Here is a 24,604-nt window from a genome sequence, read left to right as displayed (position 1 = left end):
CGTCCACCTCCAGCAGATATGTTACGGAGGAAGACGCAGACGAAAAACGATGGACAAGTATATTTACAAGAAAATAGGCTGCGCTAGGCCAAGAGGCAACAGCCCGCGCTAGCTTCAAATCGACGTCGTCGTCTTCTTACTGCTCGGCTCTTCGTCATTGGAAATACTATCCCGTAGCAATATTAAAATAGCTGTGAAGGCTACCGCGCTTTTGTGATCTAAAATACGCTAAACTGAAGAGTATCTCTTAAAGATTTCCAGTTGAGTGGGAAACTGCTTAAGTTCACATGCAATTTCCTAATCATGTGGCGTTTCTCAAAAGGATAGCGCACAGGTTAAGACTGCTCATGTCCTTGTCTATTGAAACACCTGTACACTCCGTGTTAAAATCATGAGATTGTTGCACTACTTTATTTCAATCATTTTTATTTGTTTTGAACACTACTGGAACAAAAGCGCATACATGAAATTTAGAGAATCGTGGCATGTATTGAAGATGGTTTCTCTAAGTTGGGGACCTGGCATCTTAGCCTAAAGAGGCCGTTAGTATGTGCAGCTTGTGAAATAACTCAAGCAAACATTAATTCTGCTAAGCAATGCTCTTAGGCGCTGTTTCCGAAAATTTATGTTTGGTGCAGGGAGCATATTATAGATAAGAAAAAACTTCTCGTAGAATGAGTTTCTCTGAGAACATGTGGAGCGTCAGCACATTGTGACTACTTTAGAGCTCAGCACCAACATTCCAGTGGTCGGCACTTCTGGTATTCAATAGCTTTTGTCAAAACAAAGAAATAGCAAGCGCGACAGCGGAGCTGTAACGATGATACCGGAGATAGCTACAAAACGCAGCGCCAGCTCACGCTGGCTGATTTCATTCACAATACCGCATTTCCTAGAATTTTTGTCGAGAGATAGAGAGACAGAAAAAAAATTATTGGAAGGCAGAGAGGTCAGTCTGAGGTGCACTCCACTATTCTGCTACATTTCGCTGCGAAAAGGTAAGCGGGAAAGAAAGAGAAACATGGTGGATGACGATAATGGACACTCCTCTTTATAAAATAACGCTATAGAGAACATAAGGTTAGGCTTGAATTTATGAGTGCGTATTTGCCGCAACTGCTAGACGCTTCCAGCTGCAAGAAGGTTGTTGGTACAAAGTGGAAAATGTTGCTCCTTTTATGAGGAGACAAAGGGAAGTTGAGTTGTCCTAAAGTACCGTGATCATACAAGCCACGGCAAAGGAAGCCTTAAAGGTTTGAGGCGCCACTTAGGACAAGTTGAGACGCCCGTTTGTTGTGACTTGTCTATTTAGCTTAGTTTGTGAACTGGGTCGTGATGGCACGAGATAAAAATGAAGTTTGCGTTATAAAGGTAGATTAGAAAAAGCGCAGCATTTCGACGCATATTCAAACTTTTCTCCATAGAAGGCCTTTTTTCGTCCGCCTTACATTCAAGGAAATGATATTTTCTTAACATTTCAAATTTCGAGAGGTAGCCTAGAATCTAGATTGGGTCGAATTAAGTAGGTCTTGATTTAAGTATGTTGTTTGTAGTGCATTAATACCTTCGAAAAACAGTCACGTTATGACTTATTTTGGTGGTGACGCTTGCTTAAGACATCAGCGAGCACGATTAGAAATTCTAGCCTACTTTCTATCCGGATTTTTCCTCTCTCAAATAACCGTGAATTCCTTTTTAATATGCTACTTGTATGACCCAGTGTTTTTCTTAGATTTCAAACGTTTGGAATTAAAAAGTACTTATGCAGCTTTTCACGTAATCCGAAAAAAAGGCTTAGCGATGCCAGCGTGTTACTCCATATCCTTTACTTCCTTTCAGAGAAAGCTTATTTTTACTGTTAATAACTCTCATCCATAGACTACCCCATACGTCAATACAAAAGGAGACTGTCCTTTATGCATCAATAGGCCAAATATTTGAGAGTGCTAGTTGGAATCGGTTTGCGCAGGACAGGGGGAATTGGAGATCGCAGGGAGACGCCTTCGTCCTGCAGTGGACATAAATTGGCTGATGATGATTATAGTAATGAGGATGAGGAGGACATGATAGAAATGCTACATTCGCCACGTTTTAATTGCGTATAAGAAATAGCTTAAGCAATTATTATTTCAAATATTGGTACTATGGAGGGAAGGGGAACAGATGCATGCATCCATTCCTTTATTGCGTTAGCATTTAAACGAACGCTCAAGGTGTATTTTTTCTGTCGCCGTCGGCGTGACGTTTCATAAAACGTCCAAGGCCTAGAAAAACGTCGCCACGGTCCATATGCTGTATGTGCGATGAAGGCTTGCGAGGGTGGGCGGGCGATCGCGGCTCAATCTCGCGCGGTCAAGGGAGAAAATCAGGTAGGAAGCGTGCCGTCTTTCGTTGCGCACACGGAACGTGGCAGCAACACGCAGTGATGCGGGCTTTATCTTGAAAGCGATCTACATTGGGAGCAGACGCTAGATGGGCCGAGAGCTCGAAGCTTTGCAAGTGCTGCGTTCTCACCGCTCAGTTTGCGTTGAGGTGATAGACAGCACGAATGCCACTTCGCTCGCTGCTGCTGTAGCGCTTCCTTACGACAGCAATTCGACAGAGAGTGTCCGCGGTCATCGAGTGAGAGGTGGGCATGTGTACCTGTGCGTGCTCATATCTTGTTATTTAATTTAGTTTGTAAGCGAGTGTTTACAACTTTATGCGGTCTATCCAACTACTATCATCAACTCGTATGTCTGTCTACTAATGTGCTATCGTAATCTATGCTTTCCCTTTAGGGCGAAACTGTTACTTTATTTACATAGGTTGGTAAAGGAATATTTTTTTCACATGATAAAGTACTTACATTGTGCTCCTTGATAAGTTTAACCATCTCCTGCAACTTGACGCCTGGCTGCGTTAGGACACACATTGATCCATCGAGCACAGCCATCAAACCAAGAAGCAACCCAGATAGGTGGGCGATGGGAGCTGAAGCTAGCACAGTATCTTTTTCGTCGGACGAACTGCATGGTCTGAAAAGCAAGAAGGCTTGTTTTCCCAAGTTGTCCGGCCTATTTTTACCAATTTATTATACACGCGTGATGACAATTCAGGGCTTGCTCTTTAGACGTCCTTGGTACACAGTCTCGTCCGACTTTATATGCTTGACTGTACGAACGATGCCTTCTAGTAGCATATCACACTCCCGTACTCCTCAATGCTATCTGATATTCCAAGGCAAACATCCTAAGAGTACGAAGCTGGCAGCAAACAAATCACTGTGTTAACAAACAAATGTAACTTTGCAGCAATAACTGCAGGTCGCAGTACCTTCGCACCACATCCCATGGCATGCTGGTGTTACAAGCCGAATTCCTCAATCGATCTATCAAAAAAGAGAATGAGCAGTGCTTGTTCAAGTAAGTAGTGTCAGCTAGTACCATAAGGGGCCATATCACAGAATGGTTAGTTAGACACGATTGAAACATGGCCTGTCTTTGCCTTCCTAGGGAAGAGAATGTCAATGTTGTTTTTCTAGTACTTCAAAGTTTGCCAATACTGCCTGCAGAAGCACGGCTCCCTCGGAGGATGAGGTAAAATTATGCATATAGAACGCGCACGTTTAGAATGCATGTAACGCAAAGCTTTACCAAAGCGGTTATTTGATGCAATGCAACTAACACTCCCGGTCCGTTACTACTACACGTATTCCTGGCGATCGGCTAATTGCGGTCAAATACCACCGCAGCTGGCTGTTAGCATTCATACCAGCTCAATAACTGACCCTCATCAACAAAACAGATCTCATTACTTTTTGTTGTCGTCCTGAACTGAAATACATGCGCCCTGTCCTAGCAACCACTACACCCGCAACCAACCATTCGTCAAAATTGCAAAGAAGCCGGTCTACTTCGCCGCTAACTGGTCGGTCCTTCTCAATGTTCTCTCGTGGGCGCTACGTTTCGCGCAGCTACGAAATACAGCTCCCGGAGGCGGCTGACATGGCTGCCCATCTCCTCTTTACAATACTTACACAGCTTAACCGACTCAACAATCATGGAGATGGTGTTACGGTATTCGCGGACACCCCAGCTCAGGCCTCAGTAATGAGGGCTGATCTGCGGTATCAGCTCCGAAGAGCTTCTATAACAGTGGCGCAACCGTCGACATCGGCCGTTCTTTCTTTTATTGAAATGAAAATAAAAGAAAGAGACGTAGTCACCTTATAATCGTGACGGCTACTCCATTTCTCATAGCGGGAACAACAATATAAAATATACGCAGGAAAATGAAAATAAATCACTTCATACGGTCAGAAATCCTCAACACAGTCATATATGCCCATGAACATACCAGCTTAAAAGTCAAATGGAATTGCACCACGATGAGTTCGAAAACAGTCACAATCACACACAAAGGCCATGATGTAGACATCAATGAGCATATAAACAGATGAGGAATTACGCAGTCTTAAAATAATGCACGCACAGAAAAAACAATCTATAACACGTCATATGCGAGTTCTAATAATTACAAATAATTGAGAAAAGCTATAGTAACATCGTGCAATCATTCAGTGCAATATCTTTACTCGTTAAGGATGCCTGTTTCTTCATAAAAATGTTCAAGTGCGTTCTGATGCTTTTCACTGTGCTATTTTCGATGGCCATGGGCCCAACAATATTGCGCGTGAGAAAGGCCAGTGAGGATCAATGGATGGTAGCTCTTGTTCTAGCTGCTGTCTTTGCATCTTGTATATGGGGTATTAGAGGAGTAGATGGCGAAGATCCTCATCGTCGTGGCCACAGGAGCAAGCCAGGGAAGGAGGCCGTTTGATGCGATATAGGAAATGTTTGGTGTGTGCTGCCCTAAGGCGCAGTCGATGAATTAGTGTCCCGGTATTTTTAAAAAGTTGAACATCCAGCTGGTATTTGAGCTGAGGGTGCACTTCGTAAAAAAATGATTCCTTAGTGTTTTCATTTAACCGTGTTGACCTACACGTCTTTCTTTGGTACTCTCAATATCCGTTTTGTGTCCATTGGTGTTAAAAAAATAGGTTGAATTTCTGCATCTGTATGGGCCGATTTTACCAAATAGTTCAGTAGTTCGTTGCCTGCTCTACTAGCATGGCCCGGTGCATATTGTATTATCACTTCATATTTTCTTTCCTTAGCCTGAGTTAAACTGTTCAGCACTGCATATGTTATTCGTTCGTATGGTTGGCTGTCATCAATATTTTGAAGACATGCTAAAGCCGATGAGGAGTCCGTGCAAATTACCCACTTTGTTGGTGTCTCATATATTTTGATAAAATGAGTGGCTTGGAGAATTGCCAATAATTCTGCTATTTTTGGTGACGACGTGCATCCTAGTCGACAAGCGTACTCTACCACTAAGGATGGTATAACATAAGCTGCAGTCGCACTTCTTTGATTACAGAACCATCCGTGTAGACGTGAATATATTCCTGGTACTTTTCAAATAGGTGGCATGACGCTAATTGTTTTGCTGCTAATGTGGAAACGTTTCTTTTATTTTTAAGCCCTTCGATTGACGTTTCTATTTTCGGCGCTTGCAGAAGCCATGGTGGGTAGCAGAGGTCTGAGTGCCGAAAAAAGTGATCGTGGGAGTGGTGATTTATGCTCTTCAAGCATGGCGTGTATCTGTGCACCCGAACGGTTCTCTCTCAGAGAGAGAAAGGGGTGTGCAGAATGCTAAGTAGAAATTCTGAAGAGATCTCTGCAAGTTTCCAGGCTGCGAATCACCGTCAAATGGGGTTCCTGCGCTTCTGCAATGGTGACGTGAATGTACGTAGCTTGCAGGACTCCTAGGCGCACTCATAAACTCCGATCCTGCAACAGCTGTAGCTGATGGAGGGACGTCGCAGATAATTTGTGCAATATAGGGGCGGAGCAAGCAATTCCCTGACGCACAAGTGCTGAGTGGATGTGAAGCAGGGACGCTGTTTTGCCACCCCACTTCGTTCCTGCAATTCTTCGGAGAACATTTATAACACAACTAATTTGTTTTCTTCTTGTTTTTGTGCACCGTGCGTATAAGCAGAGCCTGCTACCAGAACCGTGTTTTAGTTGGCGTGCTCAACCAGCGTCCTCTGTTTTGCACTTCCAATTCATACTGATACCCCCAATGTAACATGCCGGCTATACTTTCTAGAGCTCATTCATCCACAGCCTCATAGGCACCCCTCCTGCCGTTTTCGCCATCATACCTCAAGTTCTAGACGGCGACTGTTTCTTATCTGCAGTTCTTAACATCGTTTTCAACCACTCTGTAACTCTTACGGAAACCATGGGTACCTTCTGCGAAAACAGTTCCTCTTGCAGCGCTTACCTTTCGTTTCTCCACTCAGGCGCTCCCATCAAAACTGCCTTATAGACACAGCCTCCGGTCTACGACAGTCGTATTTCTGCGTGTGAATTTGTCTCTTTATGCTCATCAATTTCGTTGTGTTCGCCGCACCCAACAACGGCAAATTCGGAATGATAGTCCCGGCCTGTTCCGAACCCGAGCACAAGGTCTTCGTCACGTGCTCAGCTATTTCCATTATGACTGCAGCTTTTACAGCAGTGCACGGGGCCAGGCTAACTCTGCCAGAATAATACCAGTGACTCAAACTTTGTATGCGTGCCGATTACTCTTCATAGCGAGACTCATCGAAGACTGTAACTGGTCTACCCTGCGTCATTCCCACGTCGAAGAAAATATTATGTCTCAATGTTCAGCAATCCGGCGGTCTGCTACTAGCCCTTGATCACATTGGTTAGCAAACAGTTTTATAACTGCGCGAACAAACGACCAGAGAGAGTGCACACAAGAACAGGCGCATGTATCTGTGTGCTTTCTTTGAGGTCATTTGATCGCGCAGTTATAAAACAGTTTGCTAATATGCCACAACTCGCCAAACACAAGTTCTGAAAGCTCTTATAAACTTACATTGGTTCCATGCGTCGTCACTTTCTCGGAATGCGGCTGCAGAATTAGGCTCGCCCATTATCAGAACACTTCTCTGTTGCTTGTGCAGTATTCAATCATCATCATCATCCTCCTCATCGTCATCAGCCTGGTTACGCCCACTGCAGCGCAAAGGCGTTTCCCATACTTCTCCATGTACCCCGGTCATGCACTAATTGTGGCCATGGTGTCCCTGCAAGCTTCTTAAATTCATCCGCCCACCTGACTTTCTGCCGCCCTATGCTACGCTTCCCTTCCCTTGGAATCCATTCGGTACATCTTAATCACCATCGGAAATCTTCCCTCCTCACTACGTGTCCTGTCCATGCCCCCATTTCTTTTTCTTGATTTCAACTAAGATGTTATTAACTCGCGTTTGTTCCATCACCCAGTCTGCTCTTTTCTTATCCCTTAACGTTACACCTATCATTCTTCTTTCCATAGCTCTTTGCGTCGTCCTCAATTTAAGTAGAACCCTTTTCATAAGCCTCCAGGTTTCTGCCCCGTACGTATTCAGCACGTACAAAGAAATTTGCATAAGCTTCTCGAAATAAAAAAATTGTGCGTCAATCTATCTCTACGGATGCTTCATACACCAATGCTTAAGCACGACGTGCCGGCACTTTAACAGCAATGATACAATCGTCGGCCGCGCGCATGCAACGTCCGGAACCTTAAACCTTAGCACACTAGCCCTGCGTACTTAGAAATGAAGTAGTTGGCGACGAAGCTGTAGTGCGTGTGCTCCACGCCCTTCGGAAGTCCCGTGGTACCTGACGTGTAGACGACGACGATGATCGCTTCACGGGGATCTTCAACAGGACACCCTCTGAAGGCTGACTTGTCCAACTCTTTGAAGGAAGCCGTAGAAACAAATCCGCTTGCAGTGTCCATTGCGAATAAGAGCTGCATAAATTACACGTTTTGGTTAGTCATTCGGTGGGTTACTGCAAAGGACTGTGCTCTTTATATTGGTGCATAAGCATCTGAGAAGTATGACCTGTAGGAAGAAACAGTTTCAGGTAATATCCTTCACTGTAGTTACAAATGCAAAGTGTTAAGCGATAATAAAACGCTTAGGACGAGGAGATTGAGCACTTAATGGCGCGTTTGCTACATTCGAATACGTTGCGCGGCAAATACTGTACCTGTACGGATCGAACTTGGAGACGTAAGTATAGTTGTAAAATAACTGACGCACAAAACAAAGTTAACCTAATACCGATCTATGAAGCAAAAACATGACGGTGATATCGATGGTTCATTAAAACTAAAATTCCTTTATTTTTTCCTTACAACAACTTTGGGGAAAGGACCTCAAATTAAAAGCTACAAATGGAGAGCTCGAGTGCGCCTTAGGCCCAATAATTCTTAACCGAAAGCAAAAATGAATGACTTTGAATTCGTTTATTACAACGAAGCTGTTTACCTCTAGCCCCTGTATGCATCTCCGTATGGTTTCCTCGGGGTTGGGTGGGGGGGGGGGGGCACCCTGGCCGTGTTATGTCCGTATGGGCTACAGGAATGTGTGAACCAATCCCCCAGATAGTGCAAAACCATACATGCCTTTCCCCGAGGGGTAACTCTGGTCGGCTAAAATCCCTATAGGTGGCAGGAATGTGTGCACCAATCCCGGACATGGCGCAATACCGGACGTGCGTTCCCAGGGGCGGGGGCACAGTGTTGCCCTGGCCGGCTTACGTCCATATCACGGCACGTGAGCCTATCCCGGAACACGTGCAGCAGGCTTCATGCACTCTACCAACTTGGAAATGTAGGTTTAATGTCATGGATCCAAATAGCACCCCATAAACTTGGCGTTGCAAGATATATATATATATATATATATATATATATATATATATGCTCACATTATTAGCCTGCGTTATCTCGGAGATCCGCCCAAGGTAATTGGTACTTGAACCATGCCTAATACAGAAAAGTGGTGGTAACTCTCTCAGAACGACTTGTTCTTACATAGTTCAGACATTTTATGTCTGCTATCTGCATACCTTAAGTTTGAGGTTCGAAGTTGCGTTCTTCACTTTCTCAGTCAATTCAACGTCTGTGAGAACGTGCGTGCTGTCGCTGTCGATGATCTGACCACGTAGTTCATCTGCACAAATGAATAGATCCCAAGATGTGTACCAAAAATAAAATTGCGAGATCATTGCCTAAGAGAAAAACGTTTAAGGTGCCGTTGCCTATATTTTGCGAAATATTTCACCAAATACATGGATGAAGAACTATGCAGTGTCAGTGTCACAAGAAAGAAAAATAATAAGTAGGAATTGATTGTTTATTGGTGCACTTCCTTTACTTTTTTTCTACTTCCCGGAGTAAGTTTTTCTGTTTGAGTTCGAAGTGGCTAGTTTTCTCACTTTATGAAAAGGAGCCGCGACGGCTTCAGTTAAGATTACAGTTTGCGAAAGAACTGTCTCTTCTTCTTCAACAATCAAGATAGCATGTTGCTACTGTAATGGAAGCATTGTGCAATAACCTATTGTGGTGTAGGTAGTTTATGTAACGTTAAGTGTTAGCACATTCGCTGTAATCTAAAGGAGTAACGACCTTGAATAATTTCTTATCCGTCGAATTCACCATATTGTGATCTGAAATTGTAGCTGTAGTATCGCCACTGTGACAAAAATTGCAAAACTGTTCAACATGCAAGAAACAAATAACATAAGAACACATCAGCGAGACTAGCACAGATCATTGTGTTATTCCGGTCGGGATATATTTGACGAGAACACTATTTGTTGCCGTATCCTGCAGATGCTCATTCATTAAACTAAAGAACAGTTAAGGAGCGTCGGCAAAAAAAAATGTAGTTGCACAATTGACGTCACGATTGCTGTCGATGGTAATAATATTAACATTCGGACACTGTAATGACCCGCTAAAGTGCTGAACAGTGAAGAGACGTCTATTGACAATTTGTAGCGGTTATTCTGAGAAGTCGATGTTTCGGCTGCATGCGAAATTGACTGCATTTGGTACTGGCCAACTTTGCTTGAGACTGTTTTCCGAGGTCACGACGAGCATGTAGGAATAACGACGGCGGCATGAGAACGAGGCAGTGGCGATGATACAATGGCCAAGAAGGAGTTAAGTCGATGGTACCGGTAAGGCGCCATAATGATTACTGCATAACAAAACTGAGCTGATAATTCTGCAATGATGACGATAGTATAATCACTAAAGCGTGAAGGCATTTAAGGCAGGAAGACAATAGATTGATGATAAGTTTATCAGGACGCCTCCATGAAGGCGAATCCGTGAGGATGACGTTGAGGACAGCTGTATGAAGAAACTGTATAGACGATAATAAGACGACCACGATGGCAGGACACCGCATGCACGGCGACGAAGTAATGCGCAAGACAACGGCGGCGTAAAATCACGATTGAACGGGAAATCATAAATACAGTAGAATGTCTAAGAACTGTTGATGTTTGTGGAACGACGAGGGCGGGCAGACAATGATGCCACGGCGACAATGTAAGGATGTTTAAGTAGTAGTGACGATGATAAGACGAAAGAGTAACGATGACTGTCTGCCGAGAGTTACGCGACAAATTTAGTATTACGGTGATGCGGGAACTACAACCGCATTACAAGAAAACTATGGCAATGGATGCGTGGCGACCACTGTAGAAGACGACGCATTGACGACGATGGCATGCATGACAATGCTAACGACACAGTGTGATGATGACGAGGGCACAGCGACAATGGCGTGACGATGAATGTTTGGCAACGATGGAATGACGACGTCGTGAGAAATATCGGATGACGGATCTGGAGCGACGATGATGAAATGAGAAAGACGATATCACATCGAGGGTATAGACGAATGTCCGAAGAGTATGTGTGTGACGACAATGACATAACCAGAATGAATAACGAAGCTGGAATGAGAATGATGGAAAGGCCATGACGGCAGAACAACCACAATCACATTGCAATTGTCATGTGCTATTAAACAGCTTCGGTAGTGATGGCGATGGCATTGTCACCATCTCAACTACTTAAAACTACTTGACGCATTGCTGCTATACTAGGCAAATCACTCTTTCAACTCATGTTTTTTTTTGTTTGTTGTGTTAGTCACCCACTGACCGCCTCACCGGCTCTTCTAATGCCACAAAAACATGCCTCCAATGACACCTCTGAATGCTCCCTAACCTCTCTCTTCCCCAATGCCCTCCCATGCCCCCTCCTTCCTTTTTGTTTTTTTTTCTTTCTCCTTTTATTATTTTTTCCTTTTAGTATCCCTATGGGTTTTCTTTTCTTCTTTTATTTCTTTTCTTTTCTCCCCGCCTTCCCGATCTCCCGCTCTTGTCCCCTCGTCTTGGGAACGACGCTCACAGACGTCAGGCCACAGCGCTTATTACCTCTGAAGTCTCTCCCTTTATAACCAACCACCACCGACAACACTCGCACGTGACGTCACTGCACTAACCCTCTAAAACTAGCATGCCGAGGATGACGAGGCCGCCTTTGACGAAGATATGTCCTCCTGTCGAAAGGTTGGCCAGCCTTTCTGAGGCAGCTTATCTCTGTTTACAAACTTTATACTACTGTCTTGAGCTGACGGCATGACAACGATTGCATAAACACGATTGAATGACGAGAGTATGATTGCTATACAGTGGAGATATTGATGTCAAAAAAAAATCAAACGACAAAGACGATGTAAAGTCAATTGACTGACGCTGCTGAACAATGACGACGGCAAAAAGCCGATTTGAGGACGACAGCATAACGACTGATATGACGATGACTGTGTGAGGGTGATGCCCTGACGAGGATGCCATTTCTAGAGTTGAATGACAATGTTAGAATAACGACAATGGAAGATCTCATGACGAAATCAAGACTTCGGTGTGACGATCAATGCACGATCACTGGATGACGAAGATGGCATGACGATAGTCAGCTGAAAGGGCTTAGAGGAGAGCGATGTAACTATTTTGAAGTCATAACCACGACGTGAACACGCGTAGTAGCCCAAGGTGTTAGACAAGCACCACTGGGTGGGAGTAGAAGGCGTGATGACGACATGACAAGAACCAATTCACGAAGCTTCAATGACGACGATTGAATGACCACCATGGCATCATGACAGTGGTGTAGCAACATATGACCACTGTATGACAACGATGGCATGACGAGAGTCAGATGACAAATCTGGAAATGCTACGATGCAACCACCACGATGACATCATTACCACACATACCTAGTGGCGTAATCTATGAGGCGACCTGGGTCACTACGTCGTGTTTTGAAGGCTTGATGAGTATGGTACGACGAGAAAGAGATGACGAAGCAGGAATGACGATGATGAAATGTCCATACACACAGCCCGACCACACACCTAAAGGTCCAAGCAGATAGACAACTTGGTCCACTGGTTTGGTGCAGGAGGCTAGATTCATAGACAAGCTCAAAATAGCTGAAGTAGGCAAATAATGCTAATCGCATTGTAGATAGATAGCTTAGAGACGCCAAACTACCCAATGAATGCTAATCGCATTGAAATCTATACTGCCGCTCTTTCAGAAGAGCATTCCGAATGCCGACTTCCTGGTCGCATTTAACGTCATCATATTTTTGATCAAAGACAGACTGGGATTAACCGACTAGGTCAAAAAGAGTTCTCCTTCCATGCACAATAATGTTCAGTATTCTTAGAGAAGTGTACTTGAGGTTTTATTCGTGTTCAACAGAAAGGGAGAACGTGCTATCTTTTCGAAAATATGTTATATTACCAAAGCGCCACTACATTATTCTAGCAAATTTTTGAATAATAATAATAATAATAATATTAACAGTAGCCACTAAAATGGCCTTGTTCAGATTACGTGGTCACCGTCTTTCATGTATCTACAATCCCACCCATCAATCAGTCAGCTGCGACTCCGATCAAAGCGCGCGATTGAGTGTCAGTGAGCACGGGTGAGTAAAATTTCAGTGAAACACAATCAGAGAGCCTTAAGTAAGAATTATACTTTGTAAGTGAGTCTGAGCGAGTTTCATTTGATTTGTCGACCTAAACAAGTAACATTGGAGACAGAAAACTAAGCGCACTGGGCCGAGCCTGTTTTGCGAACAGAAACTGAACCGGAGCGAGGTTGCATTATATTGTAGTATGCTTAGTGTGAGTGAGCCGGCTTAGAATTTTGACGAGTCCGAGTCCAATTAATTAAACAGGCAATTTTTCTTACTTCGAAGCCTTTCAAATGATACAGAGAAGCAAGCGTGGCGCAATTGAGGGTGGTGTGGCTTTCCGCGCGTGTGCGTATTCGTTGTTTTTTTTTCTTTCTTTCTCTACCATTCGAAAGAAGGGCGCATCGCTGCAAACGATACGAAAGACGGAGCGCTCCACACAAACAAATTTTTTTTTAATTCAGGAGGGCTGGCTCTATCGACATCACCCCTGTATAAAAAGCCAGTCTCGTTTTGAAACTTTGGGTATTTAACAAAATATTTTTTTTTCTTTATTGATCTCAATCATTCGATAAAAATGTGGCGCTCATTTGGCTAAACACTACAATACCGGTCTCTTGATTGGACACTCTGTGCCACCACACACAAACACAAGAGTGACAGTTTCTGACCAAAATTGTTCAACATAAAATTCCTATAAATGTGGCAGAAATAAATTCACAGTCAATGCATAGCAAGTAGTGTACAATGCCAAGTTGGCACAAAAAAGCCAGTACTACGCCGCAAACATTGCGAGCAGATTTCCTGGAAAATTTCTTACTGTGAACATGGTGTAGTGTGGCTATTCACCGAGGTAACTGAGCAACTGGGAAACTTCAAGAGGCTGACGCACAAATCACGAAGTACCGTTATCTGACCAGGCTTTCTTAAAAATACTTAACTTCTTTTTGTGCATATTACTCTCTTAATCCAGATTTGGGCATAGCTCTTTGAACCGTGTTATTGCGAATGGTGGCTCATAGCTCAAATTTGGCAATTAACACCCATTATTTCAAATATAGTAGGAGGATAACCAACCGACGTACTTTTTAGCAGAGAAAAAGAACAATGAAAAAGAACACAACCAATGTGTGGTGCTATAGTTACTAGCGCTAACAAGACACACAAATAAAAAGGTCGGACTCCCACCTTTTTTTTCGCTAGTCTTGTTAGCGTTAGTAGCCATGTCAAAGCAAATGCGTCAAGATCAACTAGCGCAACTTTCTACGTTAACAACTAATAAGATTTGAAGCTGTCACGCATTACCAAATACGATCTCGTCCAGAAATACAATCTATGTTTCCTGTTCCACAGACGAGCATCACTACATTCCAGAGACGAACACGGCACCTTCTCGAAGTATTTCGTAAGCATAAGGTGCCTGATAAGCATAAGGTGGTGTTTCCGGGAAAAGCGTATACGGTGGTGACGACTCCGCCCCCAGTCTTCACGGCGAACGCGTCAGCCCATTCCAAGGCAGGGCTCTCGCTCGTCGTCGGCTATGCATAGAGTGCAACGGCCGCACTGTGGTTATTTGCGTAGATCGCCACGCATCAAACCATCATCCATCATCCATTTTGACACATCTGGCCTCACACGCAGCTGGAACACATAGGCTGGTACAATTTTGCCGTATGCTTAAGATGTTCTGGCTCTATAGAAGACGCCATCGTTTTGGTTTACCCACATCACGAAACGCTGGAAATGAGCCCGATAGAGCTCCGCTGTAAAATCATATACGGCCCCATTTTGCTATTGGTGTGAGAGACGTATCTACAATGGGGTCCGAATTCAAAAAGCTTTTCACCTGTACCTCTGCTCAGCCACTGGCCGGTGGCTTCGTGATAATATTGACACGCGCAATAGTTTATCTTTCTCCTGTGACCGCTTTTCACCGGTTAACAAATGTTAAAGGTCATCGCTGAGCGCAGGACGCACTTAAATGTATTCGAAGTTTCTCGAATGTTATCGACGGTTCTGTCGGTTGTCTCTTGTTACTGAACTTTGTCTAATCTCATTCTACTTGGGACGGGAATTGCGTACTACTTTCTGGAAGACACGCGGGCACCATCGATTACTCTGGAACTTTCGATGACTCACGTACAAAGCCCACTTGCTTGTCCCGCAGATCAAATTTTCTAGGATCGCTGACTGTGCTCGGCGCTATCGTTGTACATTTAGTGTAGCCTGTTTTTGTGAGGTCTGGTTCTCCCAATAAAAAGCTCGTTTTGTCATTAACACTTTTGCTACAGTGTCCAAGACCGTAACTAATAGGAGACAATATTCCGAACATCGCGACTGTCTAGCTATTCACCCTACGAACCTCACTTCCGTAAGGACTTCTTCTCGACAAAGTCATCCGATTGAGTTCTGGGGTTTCACGTGCTAAAACGACGATTTGAGTACCAGGCATGCCATAGTTAAAGTCTCTTTATGAGCTTTAAAAGCTAATTACGGAAATGTTTGCGGCGCCGCTCACGCACTACTTTGGACAGCGCCCACTTCCAGCTGGGAGATTCTTCCATCCGCCACGTTCTTCCTAAGCCAGTCCAGCTACTAAACTCGATGGCGTCAGCACGCTTGTATCTTGCGTGTGCTGCTGTGTCGGCTACAGATTTTCATCGAAGGTGACTTCTGCAGATTTGTCGCTGTTTGCTGGAAGTCACCGCACCTTTCAAACGCTTCTTGTTGCCCGCTGCTGCGATGTTTCATTCTTCGCCTCGAGACAATGATTTACGCATAATAAACGCACAGATAGCAGAACTGCAGGCGCAGTGCACGTTTCAAAAAGCCCAGTATCAGTTTGATTAGCGCTAATCAGATTTGGCTACGAGCGGAAAATTTGGCTTTGTGATCATGAGTTCGTTCCTGAGCGCCAGTGACGCGTAACCACTCAGTGCTACACCCTACTCAATATCGCTTACTTAAGCTATTGTTGAATATTTAAACAGCAACATAAAGGATATTCGGTATTAGTTTTAATACCGTACAAAACGAAAGAAAATGACGCTGCCGACCGCGGTATTTGCTATATGAAGTTTTGTGTACACAAGCTGCGGCCGTCAGAAATAAGACGGATAGGGAAAACATGGCTAGGGGAGGGACTGAGGATGGTGAGCAAGGACAGAGAAGGAGTTATGCACACTGTTTACTAAGTACGAAAATAATATTGCACCGCTCGCACGTAAGTTTTCAGGCACACTTTTGAATTGTGCCACGGGCCAGTAACCATTGCAAATTTCTACAATACCACGCTTGACATGCAAAGCTGGAGGCGCAGTTCTGCATCGTACTCCGTAGGGGTGACTGATCGAAGCATATGCAATAACACTCTGCATATGCAAAAATGCGCGCGTGACAGTTCCCTCACGAACTAGGCAGCCGCACTACGACTACGCAGTTTCACCGATCGCATCACCTATGAGAAAACAGCACGTGAATAACAGCTGGAACGCACTACTGGCACGTTTCCCTTCTTGCCAGCACCTAACTCATTTGCCACGTTCCTTTACTGCCTCTCACAGCAAAGCCGTGACTGCAAATGCATACCGTTGATGTGCATACAGCGCGTACAACCTCGCCGCCGGACTGCGTCAGGAAGAACATGGCGCCCGACGCGAGCCGCGAGGGAAACCGTGGCAGGAGAGGAGGGACTTGTCGCTACTTGGCAAAAGCCGATCTAAGAGATTTCAGGCGTAGTGAGCGACACCGGAATAATTTTTAGCACCAGGGGATTTTAGCGTGCCCCCAATGCACCTGACACAGGTGTTTTTCCAATTCGCCGCCATCGAAATGCGGCCGTCATGGCCGGGATTTGATCCCGCGACCTCGTGCTTAGCAGCGCAGCCACGTTGCCGCTAAGCCACCGCGGCGGGTCAGTCAGCACATTGTGCGTGGTCTCAAGCTTTAAAGCAGAGCGTACAGCACATTTCTATGGCAACCGCAAGAGAATGCACCGAGCAGCTGGAAACTGTTTTTGCAAACAATATTAGAAGTTAACTGCACTAGTAGGTATTTCCAGCTGCGAATAACGTGCACGCTTTTGGTGAGAAAAGCCTTCACCAGCGGCAAATGTAAACAGAATGTCGTGACCCCACAAGTTCGCGGTAACAAAAATAATGTGCGGACAACAGCTTGTTATCTTACCTTGTGATAATTGAAGACTAGATAATATAAATGGGAATTTTAATGTTTTAATGGTAGATTTTTAATGGCTAATGATCTACGCACTTTCCGTGAGAGAAGTCTTCGCAAGCACCAATGTAGCCCCGGTGAAGATACAACCATACATGGCAGCGAGATTTTCCACGCTGTTCTTCAGGTGAGTGCACACGCGGTCCCCCGGGCCAACACCGTGCAGCTGGAAGCCAGCGGCATAGCTCTCCATCAACGCCAATAAGTCGCCCCTCGTGGTTCGTACAGAACCCTCCACCTGCGAAAAAAGAACAATTCTAATAAACGTCTACCATACATAAACTTGAAGGTAAGCGGCTCTCTGTCATAAAGCCGAGACCAGCATAAAATTTGCAGTGTACTGTAAACAAGACATATGTAAACATTAAACATCGAGAATGGGAAAGGGTACGTTCCTGAGACGACAAGCCTCCAGTGGGGATACCCGCCGCGGTTGCTCTGTGGCTATGGTGCTAGGCTGCTGAGCACGAGGTCGCGGGATCGTATCCTGGCCACGGCGGCGGCATTTCGATGGAGGCGAAATGCGAAAACACCCGTGTACTTAGATTTAGGTGCACGTTAAATAACCCCAGTTGGTCGAAATTTCCGGAGTCCTCCACTACGGCGTGCCTCCTAATCAGAAAGGGGTTTTGGCACGGTAAAAACCATAATTCAATTCAATTCAATTCCAGTGGGGATGACCAAAGTTGGCATGATATACTGGAGTTAAAGATGTAATGTTGATAGGTGGTCGTCAGATACAGCGCCCCTCGATGTCTCAAGTGCACAAAGGCGGTGCGATGGAAGACTCGGCGTTCGCTAAAAGAAAGACTTCATTTCTTCAACAGCGCCTGGAGCGGCTGCATCTAGACGCCTCTATCTCGGAGCGCTAGTTTTTTAAGAGGGCTGGTCTAACTCTCCTGTGTCACTTTCCACACACTACAGTGGAGTCAGATATCCACGACAACAAAAGATGTTTGCTTTCAACCTTTATTTGCGCTTGCCTGCTCCCGTCCCAACAGGAGCAACGCGACATTTCGTCCCACCGCGCAAGCATTTCAAGTTAGGCGCGGCCAGCTGCCGCCGATCATCACACGCCTGTGAAATCAACTATCCGTCCTCACTCCTCTGAAGCACCACATGTCGAAAAGCCGCACCGAACGGGAATTCCTTTCTCCCTTAACAAGATCCCATGGAACGGCTTAGCGAACGCTCCCCATTACCCCATCCAGCGTCATTTCATTCACTACCCTCATGCGCATAACTGAATGACTTTGGCACTGCTCCAGCCGAATCCAGCACGATGAACGTGTTTCAAAAATGACTGTGCAGAGAAAGATTGCAAAGCGCTGCAACAGCCTGAACCGTTAAACTCCGAACTCATTCCTAACCCCTCAGTATTGTTACTGCACACTTGCTGTCCACGTAACATACGGTGAAACAGCGTGCGCTTTATCAAATAAGAAAAAGAAAAGAAATACAACAGTATCGCTTCCTCAGTATGAACTACTACCCCTTCAAGATTGTTTCAGGCGATGCCAAGGAAGGCCGACAAGCACACAAAAAAAAATTCGGCGCCTTTCCTCTCTGTAAAGGTGGATGACCAGCGAAGCGTCTTTACGGCAAGCTGTCCATTGCCGTGCCTCAGGCGTCGTATGCACATAAATGGAACGCGAGGCGCAGCTAGTCGCTCCTGCACGATCTTGAGCCTCCGAAGATGATGAGGCACTAGGGGGGGGGGGTATATGCACGCATGTATTGATGCAAAACGCGGCACGACACCTTTTAATAACGAATCCCAGCACGTAGAACAGACACGCTACTCACCGCGCTCAGAGGCACACACTGGCTCACTGCCGCGGCAGCGAAGGGGATCGTGCGTCGGTCGATGTCCCGCACTGGCGTAATCGTTGTGAGGTGACTCGAAAACCACAAGTGGTCACACACAACACAGGCTACACAAAATTGGTTCCCCACAACCTTCCTCTGGAACCTGGCCGTTGCTCCAGTGAAACGTACCAAGGCTGCGGCATCGGGGCCACATGGACGGTTCGCATTTTTTTCCGCTTCTGGGTACTGGCGGCTAGCACGTTTAGCGGAACGCCACGCAGTGACATACCAACTATTTTTCGAGTGGGAGGGCTAGCCACCGTTTTTCGTATGCTTTACCCCAAAGCCCAACACAGAGCGTTCCTTACAAGGGGAGCACAGGTTTGGTTAGCGGCACCTACGCAACCTCCCTATCACCCGGCTCCTTCCGTGCGGGAGGGAGCCGGCGTGCCTCCCTAATCTGATGGGGGTTTTCGCGCGTAATACCACAAGTTTCTTTTTGCTTTTGCTGTGGAAGTTTTACGCAGCTAACAGTCCTTGGGTCAGATCTAAATACACACATAAATACCCAAGACTGGAGGACGTGGGGACTGCTGTCGTCGCCTTAGCACAATTTTTACTGCAACGCGCGCGAATGCAGAGTTGGTGGATTCGCCTCTCACCATCAGCCATATTCCATATTCTCGCCCTTGATCTAGCTTAAATCCAGCGTGACGTACTGATTGGTCTGAAAGGCGTGAGAAACGAAGCGATTTGATTAGTCGCGCGTGAACGAGCTAAACCGTTCCGATAATTACGCTTTTACGCACTCCAAATTTCTTATTTGTCTGCCCTGTTCTAAATCTGAACGTAAAATTTATTCCACTTGGTTTTGATAAATTAGTTCACTGACACGCTTGCCAAGCGTCTACCAATCGAATGTACTTAGTGACGCCGCTTAACCAGCAACGTTTAAACGCTGCGGTATCACACAGGTTTTACAATATTCAATTACATGCACATTCGATAGGTTTTGTAAGTAATAAATAAACTTCAACTTTGTGACCACAATGTCAAGGCTGTGGTGACCACTGTCCTGTGAAACACTACCACAATGTGAACGCTACAAAAGGAAAGGCAACCGTTGGTTCATCATGGTCAAGGAGCCTACGAATCACACAGGGAGTTTCGGCCACCTACAAGTGGCTTTTGAATATGAAAGCGCGTTCGATTTTGAAGGCCATTTTCCAAGGAATCTTTCTAACTTTTAAGTAGTTAAGATATCAGCAACTTTTCATTAAAGTTAGTAAATATGTCACTGATTACTTGATGGTAAACTCCGCCGTAAACAGGCAAAAGAGTCGCAAAATCTAGCGTCGAAATCGTTAAAAAGGTAACATGGCTAAAATACTGGTAAATTATAAAAGCGAAATTGATTTTGTGTTTTTAAAGATAGTTAGGTTGGATGGCCCCAACAAACAGGCGTTGATGCAAGTGATGGTAGATTAAACTTGTATTGGACAGCCTAGCGATAGCTTACTCAGCAATACAGGCTTGCAAGGCACGTCCTACAGGCACCTCGCACCGCACAGTGCGGAGTAACGCGTCACCTTCTGCAGCAGGTGAAGGCGAGGCCCGAGTACAGGGGATACGTAATAAATAAATCGTACCTATCTGAGCCCAATTCTGATAGACTAATCGGCCTCAGCTGTTGTTGTATTTGTGCAGTTGGCAGCAGTTAGCGCTCCTCTTCGCGTGCGCGTAGGGGGGCGGATAAATGGCCGACATTTCCTTTTCAATTCTGACGGTGGGGGGAGGGGCACAATTCCCCTCGAAGCGATAGATGCATCTGTGACGAGCATGGTGCGACGCACGTACAGTATGACGTGATGGAGACTACCGACAGCGAGAAGCGAACAATTCGTGCTGGCTCAGGTTCCTAACGAGAACACCTTTCAGTACTAAATAAGCGAAAGCATTCTTAAAGGTTCTAGGAACCTCTATTGCACTATTGAGGTTCAATTGAATTTCTGACAAGCCATGTAGCCCGAATCAATATACAGATTAAGACTTGAAAGACTACTGTAGCCTTGCAGAGGTGAGGAAACTTGCAGACTGTCACAGAGGAGATTCTGTGTGCTGTATAAATAGCAGTGATGAGTGCGCTGAAGAACCAATGTGGCCGAGGTTTCACGTGCAGCTAGTGGAGAAGCCAGACCTCCATTCTCAGTGCTTCAAACCAATTTCTATACAGCCGAGTATCTTCCTTCGGACTCCAGTCTCATATATTCCCGGGTTTCAAAAGTCGGTGGGCAAGTGGCCTACTTTGCCCTCCCAGTCCTCAGAATAGCGCGGGGGGGGGGGGAGGGACAAGTGCCCGCCTTGCTCGTCCCTCCGGTGGATACGCCTATGCCGCCACCACGAGAGAGGGGCCGGAAAGGAAAGGAAATACGCAAGCCCTTGGAACGCAAACAAAGAGAGGGCGGTGCGAATGCAAACATGGCTGACGAAGGTCAAGTTCAGTATCTATAATTAGGAGCTTTATATGAAATGCGGGTTGTGTTGGCGTAGTACTTAAAGCCTGCTTCCCCTTCACCGAGCATCAGCCCGGTATTACACGATCTTCGCGATCGGCCCACGTGTGGGGAGAAATTGCCTATCTACACGGCTCGACAGACGCATGCAATTTTTTGCCGAAGCTAGCCATTGACAGCTTCTCTGAGAAAAACTGCACCTAAACCCTTTACCTGCATGTGTTCTTGCATGTGAGACCCATTCCAAGCTCTCTCCTGCTGTGCATGCTCTTTTGATGGGCGTAATTATAACATGGTAGTTCAGTGCAACTAATCTGTGCTGCTTCTATTGCACTGACGAATCGCTAACACATATTTTGAAAGCGCACTGTACCATCCAGCGCTTACTGAAAACCTATTGAAGGACTATATTACCAAAACTTAAAAATACACATTGCTGCACAAATTTCAAAAAATGATGCGATCTTTATCATAGTAAGCACAGTTGAAGTAGCATACACGAAAGAATATTACAAAAAATCCACCTCGCGCACTAACTGGCAGAGCCTCGACGAGCGTCGCTATATAAAGACCAGCCACACATTTCCTGCTACCCGGCAACTGCCGCTTCTGGACTCGTAATTTTTACCGGAAAACGCTTGCGGCGAACGCTGCAAAAAGGCGTGCTTTCCGGTTTTTTTATAGCAAAGCTGTTTTCCTCTGGTCGCGATGTGCGCGTCTGGTCGCCAATGCGTTCCCACAGCCGGTACCATGTCCGGCCTGCCACCGTATCGTGTACAGGAAGGCACGCAGCCGGCCATTGGCGCGAGTGGGGGAAAGAGTGTGACGATGGCGCCTGTGTATGTAGCCTGTGCTTCTGTGGTTATAACGTCAGGCGCGTCAGAGGTGCAGGCGGTGCTTGAATGGAGAATGGTAGGACAGAAGGGAAAATGGTGTGATGGCGGCACTGCAGCAATGTAGATACGTAGGGGGAAAGGAGGAAAGAGTGCGGCGACGGCGCCTGTCACATGACCTGCGCTTCTGTGGTTATCACATCATGCGCGTCGGAGGTGCCAGTGGGGCTGCAGCATCGGGTGCGCTAGACGCAGGGGACGTGGGGTGACTGCAGCGGCGCTTGTGTCTACGCAGTGTGGAGCCGTATGAAGGAAATGTATATCTTCATAGTGCATGCAGCCCATGTATGCACCATAAACAGCTTCGCGGATAATCCATCCCCGTATCAATGTTGCAGCCTCACGAGTTTTTTTTTTCTTTTCCCCCCGCACGGCTGCTGCCATGGTTGCCTGGACATGAGCGCCATCTGTTGGTGCTTCAATGTGGCGTCCTCTGCCTTTCCCATCATGCTTCCTCTCCAACCTCCTCAGCTGCTATCCTTCTCGTGCTCTCTGCTGTCACCGTCTTTCATCCCCCGCTGCCCTCCGCATTCGCTTTTTCATTTTTCGATGTGCTCGTTCGGTCAGTTACACCGAAGTACGACACCGACAAACAGAGACTGTCAAAGCAGGAACGTGCGCCTAAGAGCTCCGCTCTAAACATGGCGTTCTCCCTGCCATGTTATGCGTAGGGCACATTACCGGTGTACCATTATAGTTACAGAGTAGATGCCAAGGGCATGGACGTGCAGTCGAACATGACTGAAAATTCGATGGGGTGATGAATAACAAATTCGCAGGTACACTTTGGAATCGCGCAAGACAGGTGCAATTGTACGTGGCTGAGAGACGCGTTTGTCCTGCAGTGCACGTAAAAATAGGCTAAAGGTGGTGATGTTAACATATTCTACAGTGACCTCTGGTTCTAGTGACTCCGATTCTACCACTTTATTCCCTCACTTTTTACATCAATTCTCTAAGTGTCTCTTACTTATCTCGGCTGCTGACCAGTATATGCTAGAATCCGCTTTGATTCTCCCCGCTTCTGAAACTCGGACGATTCCGACGGGTACTTGCAATGATGATGATGACGATGATTAATTGGCATCTCTTTTCAAATGTGGCGGTGACAGGCAGTCACTTCATTTTCTTTTTCTTCTCAAGGACCCCCGTTTTGAGGGTATTGCATAAAGGATGGGGTTAACATTGGAAATTATAACAGTTCTCTTGTGCTGACAGGTGTGCCGAAATTTTGTCTATGAATGCTGATGAGCAGGTGGGAAGGTCGTTGCATTGACTTGCTGTTTGGATGAAAAATAAATTGGAAAAGGTAGTCGTACACAGACGTCAGCCTGAGACCTTAAACGGATGACCGGTGCGTTGAGACGTGCTTAATGCAGGTGCGCGGATGTAGTTTACTTCTTTGAGCTGGAAATGCTATAATTTCTGAAATAGACATAGTCTACAAATTCGGCGAATGAGGATAGGAGCGGATAATTGGGACTTTAGTTTGAGACATGGCACAATAATATTGTGTTAGAATAAGCGAAGAATGAAGCTCTCTTATGCACGACTTCTAATATATCAATAAATATGCGCCTCGTGGACTCCAAAGGGCAGATGCATATTCAAGTTTTGGTCTGATCAGTGGTTTGCAAGCAATAATGTTAAAGCAGGAGGGACGTCAAGTAGATGCCGTTTAAGGAAGCCAACTTTTCTGTTCGCGGGTGAAATTAGGTTTGTCACATATTCACGCCAAGACAGATCGTTGTTCATAGTGATGCCTAAGAAAATTTCCGACTGGAGAAGTTAGACAGGTGAATCAGGAATGGTGTATGTAAAAAAATGCGGGTTACGATGGTGATTAAAACACATAAGGTTCCATTTAGTGGCATTACCGGACATCAACCAGAGATTACACTATGCTTTAATATCATTAAGCTTGTCCTGGAGGAATTCTTCATCAGTGTTATTAGCAGGTGGGGTATAAATAATGCACTCGTCGGCGAACAGGCGGCCTTGACGTGATACATTTTGCAGGAAATCGTTAATATCGACACGTGTACTTGTTTATCTTTTTCGGGTGAGCGCTTTTCACCGACTAGCAAATGTTATTGCTCAGCGCAACAGGCGCCTGCAGGTATCGGAAGTTTCTGGAATGTTACCAATAGTTCTATCCGCTGTCTTTTGTCGCCAAACGTTGTGTGATCTGATTGCATGCATGGGCAACGCGAATGGTGTAGAACTTTCTGGAAGACACGAGG

General features: G+C 45.6%; 1 protein-coding gene across 1 annotated transcript in view; it reads right to left on the bottom strand.

Moving 5' to 3' along the window:
* The window catches only part of LOC142578449 (putative 4-coumarate--CoA ligase 1), a 234,005-nt gene that overhangs the window by 167,940 nt on the left and 41,461 nt on the right, over nucleotides 1–24,604 (bottom strand). Inside the window, exons 2-5 of the mRNA XM_075687831.1 lie at nucleotides 17,183–17,384; nucleotides 8,970–9,073; nucleotides 7,661–7,863; nucleotides 2,849–3,017 (exon numbers count right to left, since the gene is read on the bottom strand). Of these exons, the coding sequence (XP_075543946.1) occupies nucleotides 2,849–3,017; nucleotides 7,661–7,863; nucleotides 8,970–9,073; nucleotides 17,183–17,384 (678 nt within the window). The remainder of the gene's footprint in view (nucleotides 1–2,848; nucleotides 3,018–7,660; nucleotides 7,864–8,969; nucleotides 9,074–17,182; nucleotides 17,385–24,604) is intronic.

Source organism: Dermacentor variabilis, chromosome 4 (genome assembly GCF_050947875.1).
Source record: "Dermacentor variabilis isolate Ectoservices chromosome 4, ASM5094787v1, whole genome shotgun sequence".
In the NCBI taxonomy this organism is placed as follows: Eukaryota; Metazoa; Arthropoda; class Arachnida; order Ixodida; family Ixodidae; genus Dermacentor; species Dermacentor variabilis.
Note: the sequence above shows the minus strand (reverse complement) of the source record. Positions and strands in the feature narration are given on the sequence as shown.